Here is a 12,690-nt window from a genome sequence, read left to right as displayed (position 1 = left end):
AACATAAACTGATGAACAAGGACTGATCCAGAGACGGAGAGGCATTGATTGGACTGTCAGGCCTTGGAGGGAAGGTAGGGGAGGGTGGGGGTAAGGGGGAAAGATCAACCAAAGGACTTATATGCAAGCATATAGGCCTAACCAATGGACACGAACAACAGGGGGGTGAGAGCATGAGCGGGAGGGGGGGAGGGGGGAGGGGGTAACGTGGGGATAAGGACACATATGTAATATCTTAATCAATATATATATAAACTAATGTCTTCTACCCTTTCATGTATATTAATGGGGTCTTTTTTCTTCCTTCTGGGCTTGAGGAAGACTGTCCACTCTTTCAGACAATCATCATGTCTTTCCTATTGTTCTTTCTCCAGGTACAACGTTGCCACCTTTTCCCATTATTCTGAGACCTAATTTCCAGAGATTTCAACCATCCTTGTAACCCCCCTGTAGACTTCTCCAGTTCACCCACACATTCTTTAAAAATGTTATTCTAAAAGGTTTCTTCTGGTGTAATTAACTAGTACAGAATCAATATTATCAGTATTATAGTATCAACATTACTTTCCTTGATATACGAAGTAGAGTTTACAGGCTACTATTGCATCTCTGGGTTTAGCAAGCACATCTTTTGAGTTTAAAATGAACTAATAGTTATATCTTTTTCATATGGATTCCAATTAAATCCAATTTTACACTTTTTGTGCACACACAACCAATTTTTTAACTGTTTAACTTTACTTGTATTCTCATTGAACTTTTAACTTAGTTTCCTTTCATTATTTTAAGATATCACTTTCTTTTTATTCCTCACTCTTTAGCCTAATGTAGCCAGTTTGTTATCAACATATTTTGGGTATACATGTTTAAATATCTATGATTGTAACTAATTCAACTTTATTAGTCCATCTTCTATAAGGACATCATGAGAAACACTGATAATTACCTATCATCAGATGCACCATTTATTTAATATCCCAATTATTGGCCCCGCAAATCAAATACAAAAGAAAGTGCAATCTTGTCAGTATAATCTATGATTACGGAAACTCTCTAGTTGTTAGGGATTGCAAAGTGTTCACAAACCAATTGCTTAAAGTTTGTCCTCAAATTTTCCCCAAAATTTCTATCAATCTCCCCTATGTATACATTTAACAGACACCTTTTCCCACGTTGAAAAGCTGGAACACTTGTTTCCATGTAATATTTTGATGACATTTTACTAAGTGATTAATTCATTATATTATATCTTTTATTTATTAAGTACTTTCAATGTTACAATATTTCATTTCACTTATTCCTCACAAAACCCCCATGCATGATGTTACATTATCTCCCCAGTTACTGTATAACTGGGACTACAAAGGGAATATAGTCAATTTTATTGTAATAATTTTGGTCATTGATGGCTTTTAGACCTATGGTGATTGCATCATAAGGTATACACATGTTGAATCACTATGTTGTACACCTGAAACTAATATAATACTGTATGTCAACTATACTTTAATAAATCTATACTAATAAAAGGGTAATATGCTAATTAGACCAGACATCTTCCGGACAAAGACACGGTTGTGGGGGCTGAGGCAGAGGCAGTTAGGGGCAATCAGGCAGGCAAGCAGGTGAGCGCTTAGGAACCAGTGGTCCTGGATTGCAAGAGGGATGTCCGACTGCGGTTTAGGCCTGATCCCGGCAATCAGACATCCCCCGAGGGGTCCCGGGTTGGAGAGGGTGCAGGCAGGCTGAGGGATACCCCCACCCCCGCACGAATTTCGTGCACCAGGCCTCTAGTAAGTAAATAAAATGGGCAAGAGGGTCAGATTTAAAACAACAAAAACCATGCATTAGAGATCATGATTCCCTTCTTCGTAAGAAACTCACTTAGAAAGGTTAAGGGATTTGCTGAGGGCAACATAATGAATGAGCAGCGAACTGTGCTGGGATTTCTGCAATGACCTCCTGCTTTTAACCACTCAGTAGTTATCCAGCAGGTGTTTTGGGGGGACTTGCCAAGCACATGGACTTGTTCCTGGTACCTCGGAAGATGTGCCAGCCATCAACTTGTAAAAAATACTAATTACATACCGCTTCTGCTACTTTTCCTCTTTCTCCCTCCTGCAACTATAGCTGTGGGCATTTCACTGCTTTAGAGAATGTGGGAAGGGAAAGGCTAGGTGTTTATATAACTGGAGAAACACTTGAGGAGAATTTTTTTTCCAAGTACAAAGGGAGTCCATTTTGTTACTGTTAATTCTAATAAAAAACTTAGAGCAGGACACTTTTCTTGGCTTAAATACAGGCTGAAAATTACCTGGGACATCCCTTTAGTAATGTTCCACTGATGCCTTGTGATTATATATAACATATATTTTAGCCTTGGTGTGGGCAAATATTCCTGTTGCTTAGATATACAGCAGCTTGTACCAACTGACTAAAGGTGTGCAAGAATGGTAGAGGGCTAGGAGGAGGAGAGAGATTTCTAGTTCAGCCTATTTTGAAATACATCACTACCCACAGTTCTTCCATCACTACTCATTTATGTAGAATTATCAATCAACTCATTAAACTCATCTCACAATTTTTTCCATTCTAGGAAAACCGCTTTATTTTTGTTTTTACAAAATAATCTTAAATACCAAATATTAGCTGTTGCTTCAAACATCAAATGGTCTCTCTGGCTTGCTTTGCATGGAGTCCTACTTTGCATTCCCATGCCCCACGCCTGGGATCTTCCAGGCTTCTCCACGTGGACCACAAAGGAATCACCTTATTCCTACCAAAGAGCCTGGCCACACAAGGTCAGTAGTTCCTGAACTTGTATGTACACTAGAATCACTGTGGAAACTTAAAAATATATTAATGTCTGTGTCCTCTGCCCCCCTCCCCAAGAGATTGTGATTTAATTGGCATGGGGAAGAGAAAGGATTTTCTGGACATTAAAAAAGTTAAAAAAAAACACCAAGTGATTCTAATGTGCAAACAAATTTCAGAACACCTGACATAGGCAGTGTCTTTCCCAGTTCTCAGTTCTCTGTTATCTCTGACTACCCATCACTAGACTTTAATCTGCCACAGCATAAATCTACCTTGGCCTTGACCAAAGGTATCCAAAGTACCAGGAGTCCTAGCTTCTATATGGTTTTATGTACCATGAGTTTCCTTGTATGAGTGAGTTTCAGTACTTGGACTTTGTCAGGGGAGGAGGAAAAAAGAAACTAGCAATTTATTTCTATCTAAGAAACTAATCTTTGAAAATTTTAGTTTAAAAATTGCCTAAAAGATGGAAATCTTCCCCAGACACATGTGGTTTTGTTGGTCTAGCTTCTCAAAATCTATAAGCTCTCTAAGATTATGGAAGATGAGAAAGAACACCAGGTAGAAGAGAAAAACACTCACACCTAGTATTAAAAACTTCTATAAAATCACCAAGTCTCTAGATCAAAGCTTGAAAGACTCTAGCTGAGCTTACTAAACATCTATGTAACAATGCCACAGAAATAGAAAAGAGAGCTCATGCGGTTCAGACACATTTGAAAAAGTATTAATTATATTTCCTCCAGGTAGGCAGTTTCCTATATTCAAGGTCTACAGAGTTCTTTGATGCCCATGCCAGACAATCTTCTGCATAGTATATAACATTTTGAATTGTAAACACGATGGTTAATTTTGAAAATAACCTTAAAAACTTGGGATACTTATTTTCCTTCATGTTTTGATTATAAGCACCTTATTTGAAATAGCCACACTGGCCCTTAACACATTACCTGATTCTAATTCTTGGCACAGCACTTATCACTTTCTGATATTTTTGTTGCTCATTTATTTATTTGTTTGCCCCTACCCCCCCCCCCCCCGTCAAAATATAAGCTCCATAATACCACTAACTTTATCTCACTCAATGCTATGTCTGCAGCATACAGGGGTGGGCAAACTTTTTGACTCGAGGGCCACAATGGGTTCGTAAACTGGACCGGAGGGCCGGAACAAAAGCATGGATGGAGTGTTTGTGTGAACTAATATAAATTCAAAGTAAACATCATTACATAAAAGGGTACGGTCTTTTTTTTTTTTAGTTTTATTCATTTCAAACGGGCCCGATCCGGCCCGCGGGCCGTAGTTTGCCCACGGCTGATCTAGAACATGTTCAATAAACCTTCAGTAAATATTGATGGAATAAACAAATGAGCATTCCAACATTCACTGTCTATAGGTGAGTATTTTACTGAAATAGCAAAAGTCACAAATGATCCCCAAGCTGTATGACCTAGAAGCTCGGGATTATACATCTACAAAACGGAAGGAATAAGATATTGACATCACAGGGCTACTGTGAGAATTACATGAGACAACACACTTTAAGGACTTACCATCATGTATGGTTGGTTACATTAAGAACTCAGTGAAGCCAAAACCGGTTTGGCTCAGTGGATAGAGCATCGGCCTGTAGACTGAAAGGTCCCAGGCTCGATTCCGGGCAACAGCATGTACCTGGGTTGCGGGCACATCCCCAGTGGGGGATGTGCAGGAGGCGGCTGATCAATGTTTCTCTCTCATCGATGTTTCTGACTCTCTATCTCTCTCTCTTCCTCTCTGTAAAAAATCAATAAAACATATTTAAAAAAAAAGAACTCAGTGATGAAAAATCGTTATCATAGACATGTACATCTATGACATTTATAGAGAAACAAAAGTAGCAAAAAATACTATGATTTTTTCTAATCAATCTGTTTTAAAATGTATTTTATTACACATGTCCTTTCACTATTCAGAAAGAAAACTGGGATATGTTTTTTATAAGCTACAGTTTGCTTGCAAGAGAAGAAAGAACATCAAACTGGAATTCAGTGGGCAACAAGCTATTTACTTAATAGCTACCCCAAACTTGGTTTTGTCACCTTTAAAATGGGAGGGAGATCATTGGGAGGTTTGAGGGTAATATTTTATGGAACTCCAATCAACCAAACTCTGAGCTCTTGAGAGGCAACAAATAAATACATAAACCATCAACATTTAACCTGTAAAAGCAAGAGCTGTTTGAAGGTTTTCTTATAATTTTTGCTTACATTAGATCAATAAGAAGACTTCAATAGCAAACTAAATTTGGACTATTCATTATTTGTATAGCACTCAGCTATATAATTCCAAATTTAGAATTAGCAAAAATCATCTACTTGAAATTATTTTGCAAAATTCCCTGCTTATGCGCTATACATTGTCCTTAGGAGTAGCTTTTGTGTTTTCTGTCTACTCTAGAATTCAACAAGTTACAAAGACATGGGTTTGGAAGAGGCTTCCTGGAGAAATATTTTTCTCTTTAAAAGTTCTGTATTAGTTATTGTTTTAAAGTTACAATAAACAGCAATGTGTGGCACCTTCATGCAGTTTTTTTTAACACATGGATCAAACATTTCGAGAAGCAGGATGATGTATAATGAATTCGTCCCTTTTGCCGGCAACTTTATTTTAATGGGGCTCTATTACAAATGATGAATCAATAAACTACCATTTACTTTCTTTGAAGTGGAATCTTGCGTCTCCTTTCAAGAATTCAGAAATTGTCGTTGGTTGCCTGAAGCCTTGAACTGTGCCAGTCAATGCAGGTGCATTGTTCCCTTGGCTGTTAGGTCTGCGGGTGTCCTCGGGCGGGCGGGCATGAAATCATCTGCTCTGCCAGGGAGAGCCACACACTGAAGACTATCGCCCTGTGTCAAGCATTACACTAGCCATGTGTCCATATCACTAATGCACAAAGCACGACGTTGGGAGAAGTCCCTTTGTCACCTGGTTGTCTGGAGGGGGGCGGGGGCATAATCCAAAGATTTACAAATATCTCTTTACAAAGCCCCCCTGAGCTGTGGCAGGGTTGCACACTCTCTTCATCTTTCCCTCCAGCTTTTCAATTTGCTTTCGAAACATTTCTTTGTTGCCCTTGGCTAGGGAGCACTTAAAAGAAGCACATCTTTAACCACAAAGAGTGCTCACTGTTTTCTGTGATTTCAAATCAGTTCCAAGCACTTCCTCAGCCCCTTAGCGAACAGCCGGGCAGCAATCACCCTGCTGCTGAATGAAGACTTACTTCTCATCACAGAGAGGCTTCAGTGTCAGACACAGCCAACAAGCAAGGCTGTAACAAATGATGACACATATTTCAGCCTCCACACCGATTTACACCCCAAAGGAAGAGTGAATCAATTTTGTGCAAATTCAATAGCACATCCGACAATGCTGCCCTCTTCTCTAACTCACACAAACTGGGCATTCATCAACCCAGATCACTTGCCTCCAATGGGGACTTACAGTTGCTAAGTGGCTCCGGTGGGTGGGATTGCTCTGTGTCAAAGAGGGGCAAAGTACAAGGAAAGGACACGATCCATCAGGGAAGTGAGCGTTGACTTAACTCATTGAGACAAAATTGTGAGCTTTTCAAAAGCCAATGCCAAAAGAAGGACTGCTTCCCACCCCCACCCCTGGCAATCCTGTGAAAGATAGTGTAGAAAGTGACCTCAGCAGCATCCCAGGAGTAACATTTCCCCAAGTGTAAGCCACTCCTGAACAATTTATCTGAGAGAGTACACTGAGACAGGCTTCACTTCACAACCACATTTCTCTCTCCTCTTCCCCATTTAGATAGTACCCAACGATTATACACCATTTCAGGAACTATCTCCAGACAGGGTCCGAGGGTTACAAAATGGGCAGGACAAATTATCATAACGCCTTCTCTCTGGGGATAGTAAGTCTGTTGCCCATTAAGGGGCTTACTAAATCTGGGTTTTCATTCCACCAACCCACAAGCAAATGTCACACTGCCCTCTGGAGGTAGTTTCATTGGGTGGTTGGCAACCATGGGACTAGATGGGTTGCAGAGTTTCAGAAGTCATCTGGGGGTGGGGGACAGAAAGACAATGGAGAAATTATCAACTGTTCACTAATTTCTTATAGTAGTGGAGTAATGTGTGTGTGAGGGGGAGTGGAGGGAGAGGCAGAGAGAGAGATAGGAAAAGGAAAGAAGGTGAATAAGTAAACATTGCCTCCAAATCTCAGCAGTGTCAAGAGAGTACATGCATATAGACAGGTGGCAAGTGTGTAGGATGGGTGTGGGAGAATGTCTATTCCACAGACGGCCACTCATATGCTTCATTCCCATGTGACCTCCATACAATGTGATGTTGAGGTGGTGTCTCTGTTCCCTCTTGAATCCTGTGGGACTGGGACGACAGCAGAGGACACTCTACAGGACTCAAAGACTAAGTTGAAAAGGTTGTACAGTTTCCACAGGGGCCTCTTGGAATGCTCACTCTTGTGACCCAGCCCCTGTGCTGTGAGGAAGCCCAGAAGCTGCATGCAGAGGCACGTTCCCACCATGGTACCAGCTGAAGTCCCTGACAACAGCCAACGTCAACGGCCAGGCAAGCAAGCCAGTGAAGCAAGCCTTCAGATGTTTCCAACCACTCTCTGGGAGGAGACACGAAGTGGAGCAGAGATCTGTGCCCACTAAAACCTGCTCACACTGCAGATCTGTGAGCAAAGTAAGTGTTATTCTTGGATTAAGCCAGTATTTTGGGATGGTTTGTTAAACAACAATCAATAACCAAAACAGTAGGCGAGGTCCCCTCTGACATTGGGCAGAATGCTCTTGGTACAGAATAAACCTGGCCTGAAAGGAAATGGACCCCACCTCTCTGCCTCTCATGGATTCTCCTTATTGAGGTTGATTCTTTATTAACATTAACTTTTTTCCTCTTGGTCGCAGACTAAGTTGTCCACAGGATCTATCTGAATGGAAACCATGTATGCATATGAACATTACATGGTGCTTTGTACAAACTTGATTTGTGGCCAGTATTTAGCAGTCAGAAGATTTTACTGCACAGACACACAATTAAATTTCTTTCTTGTCTCAAAAAACAAAACAAACAAAAAAACAGTAGAACTGGCAATACTTTATTTGCATTCACACATAACAGTAATTCGCTGGCAAAAACGGGTTTCCTCAATCACTTCTACTCTGTGGCATTACATCCTGCTTGTTCCACTCAAGCCCATCACTCTTTTACATTCGCTCTCTGACCTCTATAGGCATTTGGATTTGTAACATCTACTAGTAGTTAGCCTAGTTAGCCAACAATTCTCTACCTGGTTGGTTGGAACTTACTCTTATGCAGTTATTCAGCAGTTACCATTCCACTGAAAATAAGTTAAAATATTCAGAAAAATAAAATTCAGAATAATAAAAGAACAAAAAAATCTAAAAGTCAAGTCTGTAAAACAAGAAAGGATGGCCCTGGCTGGTGTTGCTCAGTGGGTTGAGAGTCGTTCCATGGACCAAAAGGTTGCTGGTTCGATTCCCACTTAGGCACATACCCAGGTTGTTGATTCAATCCCTGGTCAAGGTGTGTATAGGAGGCAACTAACAATGTTTCTCTCTCTCTCTCTCTCTCTCTCTCTCTCTCTCTCTCTCTCTTTCTCTCTCTCTTTCTCCATTTCTGTCTCTCTAAAATCAAATTTAAAAAGCATGTTTAAAAAAAAAATAAAGGATGAAATCAAATAATAAGCCACAAGGGGAGGTGACTGGGATGTCATCTTAGGTTATCATACAGCCTGATACCATCTCCCATTACCAGTAGCTGCTGCACATGCAAAGATGCCCCAAAAGCCAGTGCTTTTGTTTCATTGTTTCACATAAAGTCTGTTCTTCCTGGAAGTAATATGACACAAAATCCAAAGTCTACTATTGGAATCGCATATGTTATGATTAGGAACACTATTTACCTTGGGTATAGTCACAGAGAATAAATACCCTTATCACACCACTGCATGAAGACTCTCAAACAATTTATACAAAGAAGATTTAATGCCAACTGTTAGAAAATGGAATCACCCAGCTTGGTCTTTAATGTCTTTAATTTTATTAGAGGTTTTTAATACATTGTCTTTGAACTTAATTGATTAGCATAATCTTATTGTAACTTATATGTCCTAAAATGATTAGGTTGTTTAAGGAAATGAAATAGTAAAAAATATCAGGCAACTAAGAAAATTATTATCTTTATACATGAAAATAAGAATTTTTTCCTTAGGAATAAAAATAGAGGGAAAATCCTATTTCTTGCTCATTAAATATATTGGGAAAGTGTCCATTTTAAGGTCTATCTCATAATGATACGTATTCACTAATTATTTTAAGAAAAGTTCTATGGTTCAAAATCAACCTAAATAGCACTTAATTAATTCTTATGCAATCTTTATAAAAGAACCACCAACAGTGTGAAAACACTTCAGTTTAACAAAGTCTGTGCTTGAGGTGGGCCCATTATGGCATGTTGAAACAAGATTCTACTCTTGGCCTTTCATTTAATATCAAATTGAGTGGGTTTTCTAGAAATGCTCCTCCTTTGAGAAAAACAGTATCAAGTTATCTTTGATAGTACACCCTGTTTTATGATATTAACTTAGTAAGATTTACTATGTCCCCTTGAATAAAACATGCAAGGATAGTTAAGGGGCATTTAACCCTTACCTCCATGAAAAAAAAAAAAAAGAAACCTACATAAAGCTTTGACTCAGATAGCTATTTATATTGGGTACTATCTATCTACTCATATTATAAGAGAGTTAAGTTATTCAGCTAGTGAGGCCTGTGTTTGGGGTCAAATTTGTGGTTTACAAATTTAATGTCTGAGATGCTGCAGCAGAAGAAAATTTATACATCAATGACTTCAACTGAGTGTAGTCCTCATAAAACTTTATTTTATTGGAGCTGTAGAGTCCTTAGTTTGGGAAGAAAGGATTAATTTATGGGGGAAAATTAGAGAAGAGGGTGGTTATGAAGTTTTAATTGCTATCATTTTCTTTATTTCTGGCCAATGTGAGTAGCTCAGTGCCAGAATTAGGGTTCAAATTTGATGGCATGTTAGTCAGAACATTGTAGAAATCAAACTTAGAAGCCAGGAATACAATTACTGAGAAATGCACATGGAAATTTATGGGGTACATCGATTTTAACATCATCAAAGCCTAAAACAATGCCAAAACAAACAGGAGTTTTTATCGGAATCAAGAGACTTTTAGCAAAGGGCAGTATCTTTGGATAAACTTTGATAAGTAACAACGGATGTGTATTCACTATGCTGTTATGTCACCGTGGAAAAATGTGCAAAGGTTGGTCAACATCAAATAAACAAAGATTTCCAGAGAACCTAACTATGTACTCATTCTGGTCATCTCGCAATTCTTCCTTCTTGTCTTGTTTATAAAGACATCTACGAATAGGCAGCGTCTCTCCTGGGGCTCGTCCAAAACCAATCGCCAGCTGCCAAATTAGCTTTACTAGCTATTAAAGTAAGCGAAAAAGTTTTGCCACTTGATGGGGGATTTTGCCTGGGGCTCTAGGTTTTGCAGATCTTTAACAGCGGCTCTCGGACGAGCAACATCCTAAAGGAATCTTGGAGACTTACCTTCATCTCTCTGAAAAAGTAGCTGGTACCAGCCGCGCCTGGGATTTCCCAAATAGCCCTGATTTGGGGAGTTCTCTCAGAGACCCCGACCCCAGGCAGCAGGTCAGCCGAGTGCTTAAAACTCTAGCCCCTCTGACCCTGAGAGCCGTCAGTTAGGTCCCCAAAGCCGGGGCCCCTCTCCTTTCCCATCTGCAACAGAGGGGGGTGCAGGCAGGTGGCAGGAGGAGGTCTATTCAGTGGGGTGCTGGGGACAGGGCAGTGCTCAGAAACGGAAAACTGCCTGGAGTCACCCGTGCTCGGCTTCCCGGGGCGCAAACTCGGGGCCGGGAGCGGGGCGGCGGGCTTGGGCTCCGGGTGCAGGAGCGGAGCGCGACCGGGAGCGTGCGCCGGGCTGCGCGGCGGTCTCGGTGGCCCGGGTGGTCCTGGCACCCGCGCCCGCTCCGGGTCGGGTCGGGACGGGGCGGGGATCGGGGGACGCTTACCTGGAGGTAGGGTCGCCCCTGGGCCACCCCGCCCACCACGATGTCCGCCGCAGCCATGGCCCCGGTGGGCGAGAAGCCGAAGCCCACGTAGCCGGCGGTGCGCACCTCGAGGCGGAAGGCGAGCCGCGCGTCCCGCGGGCCCCAGCTCAGCCAGTACTTGCCCTCCGAGTCGAGGACCGTGCGGTGCGGGAAGGTCCGGCCCGAGCCCCCCGCGGTCGCGCCGGGGAGCAGCGCCCACAGCAGGAGTAGCCACCGGCCGCACATCCTCCGCGCTCCTGTCCCGCAGGCACCTGGGCTCCCGCCGACTGGCGAGCGGGGAGGAGGCACGAGGGGTGGCGGCCAGCGTGAGCCTGGGCCTGGGACCGCCCTCCGCCCGCGCCCCCCGCCCCCCGCCCGCGGGGAGGGGCAGGACCCGCGCTCCCGCCCTGGCCGTCGGGCCAGGTCCTGCCGGCTCTTCCCCCTGTCTCTCCCTGGCCGCCAGGCCACCTGCCGCCCCGCACCCCCGATGGGGCCCCCGAGGTCTGGATTGGGTGGGAAGGGAAGCGCGGGGCGTCCTGGAAGGAGAGGAGGAGGCAGAGGGAGAGGAGGAGGGAGCGTGCTCGGGCGGGGAGGGTGCGGACACTCGCTGGGGACGTGGGGCCCAGGGAAAGTAGGAGTTCCAGGGTAACTGCTTAACACCTTTCTAGCCATTGCTGTTGACTTTCAGGAGCCTTTGTACCCAGCGATGGTGACCCTACCCCGTGGAGGGACAGGACTCGCCTCCAGCGCATTTCCCTCACCCTTTCCCCTGTTGGGGCCCCAAGTCCGGGGAAGTCTTGTTCTTGACCTCGGTACTCAGCATCCTGATGCTTGCCTTCCACCTGGGTTTGGTGTGGTTGGGTTGGATGGGCTTGGTTTGGTTTTGAGGGGACAATTCTGCCTGACTACTTTGCCATCGGCAGAGTGGGTCGTGATTAAAGCACCATTTGGCAGTTAGATGTTAATTTGAAATCCTTTTTTCTTGCTAAAGTGTTTTTGCCTCCACCTTTGACCGCAGCACTCCCGTCTTCAGAAGGCTAATTACTGAACCGTGGTAACTGTAAATTACCTCTACTTATTCACTTACTTATACTCCGCCATGTTTCCAAAAATAGTCCTAAAGTGGCTCACAAAAATACAAACAATAGAAAAATAATATGAGAGGATAGATGAAAAAAAAAATGTGGGTAAGAAGAATACTACAAATATGCACCATTTACTCTGGGTTCAGAAGCTCCACATCATTCTCTTCAAGACATCTTTCAGCGGCTTCTTTTTTTGGCTCCTGTTTTCTGTTTCCATTTTTTTCCCCACCCCATAACTCTTCCAGCCCGGATTCACACTGTGTTCTTCCCAAGATTCCGGCATATTTGAGTGTCTGGAAGACAACCATCATGTGGATCTGCTTACTGGGGAGATCCAAGGGTTACCTGGGAAGGGACTCATCCCAAGGAGAGAGTGGTTTAGGTCCACAGTGTTACCCAGGGACAATAGGCCAACATCAGAGAAGAGTGATGTCGAAACCTTGGGAAAAGGCAAGAAATAAAAGAGTCCTGGAAGCCTTAAAAGAAGGGAGACATTGAGAATATGAACTATCAACAACCACAGGGCCCACTGGACAGACATTAGGACAGCAGCAGCAGTTGCTGCAATCTAAGAGCTACAACCTTAGAACTGAGTGTCTGCAGGTACCAGGGACTCGGTTCCTATTGCTGGCTCCAGCCATGAAG

The 12,690-nt window shown here is 42.9% G+C and overlaps 1 protein-coding gene across 1 annotated transcript in view; it reads right to left on the bottom strand.

The window, feature by feature from the left end:
• MOXD1 (monooxygenase DBH like 1) overlaps positions 1–11,407 on the bottom strand; it is a 78,738-nt gene extending 67,331 nt beyond the window's left edge. The window contains exon 1 of the mRNA XM_081094450.1: positions 10,943–11,407. Coding sequence (XP_080950576.1) covers positions 10,943–11,206 — 264 coding nt within the window. The 5' untranslated portion in view covers positions 11,207–11,407. The remainder of the gene's footprint in view (positions 1–10,942) is intronic.
• Between the last annotated feature and the right edge of the window lie 1,283 nt (positions 11,408–12,690).

The sequence above is a fragment of the Myotis nattereri genome (assembly GCF_964212035.1).
Source record: "Myotis nattereri genome assembly, chromosome: 6".
NCBI classification, from domain to species: domain Eukaryota; kingdom Metazoa; phylum Chordata; class Mammalia; order Chiroptera; family Vespertilionidae; genus Myotis; species Myotis nattereri.
This window is presented reverse-complemented; position numbering and strand designations above follow the sequence as displayed.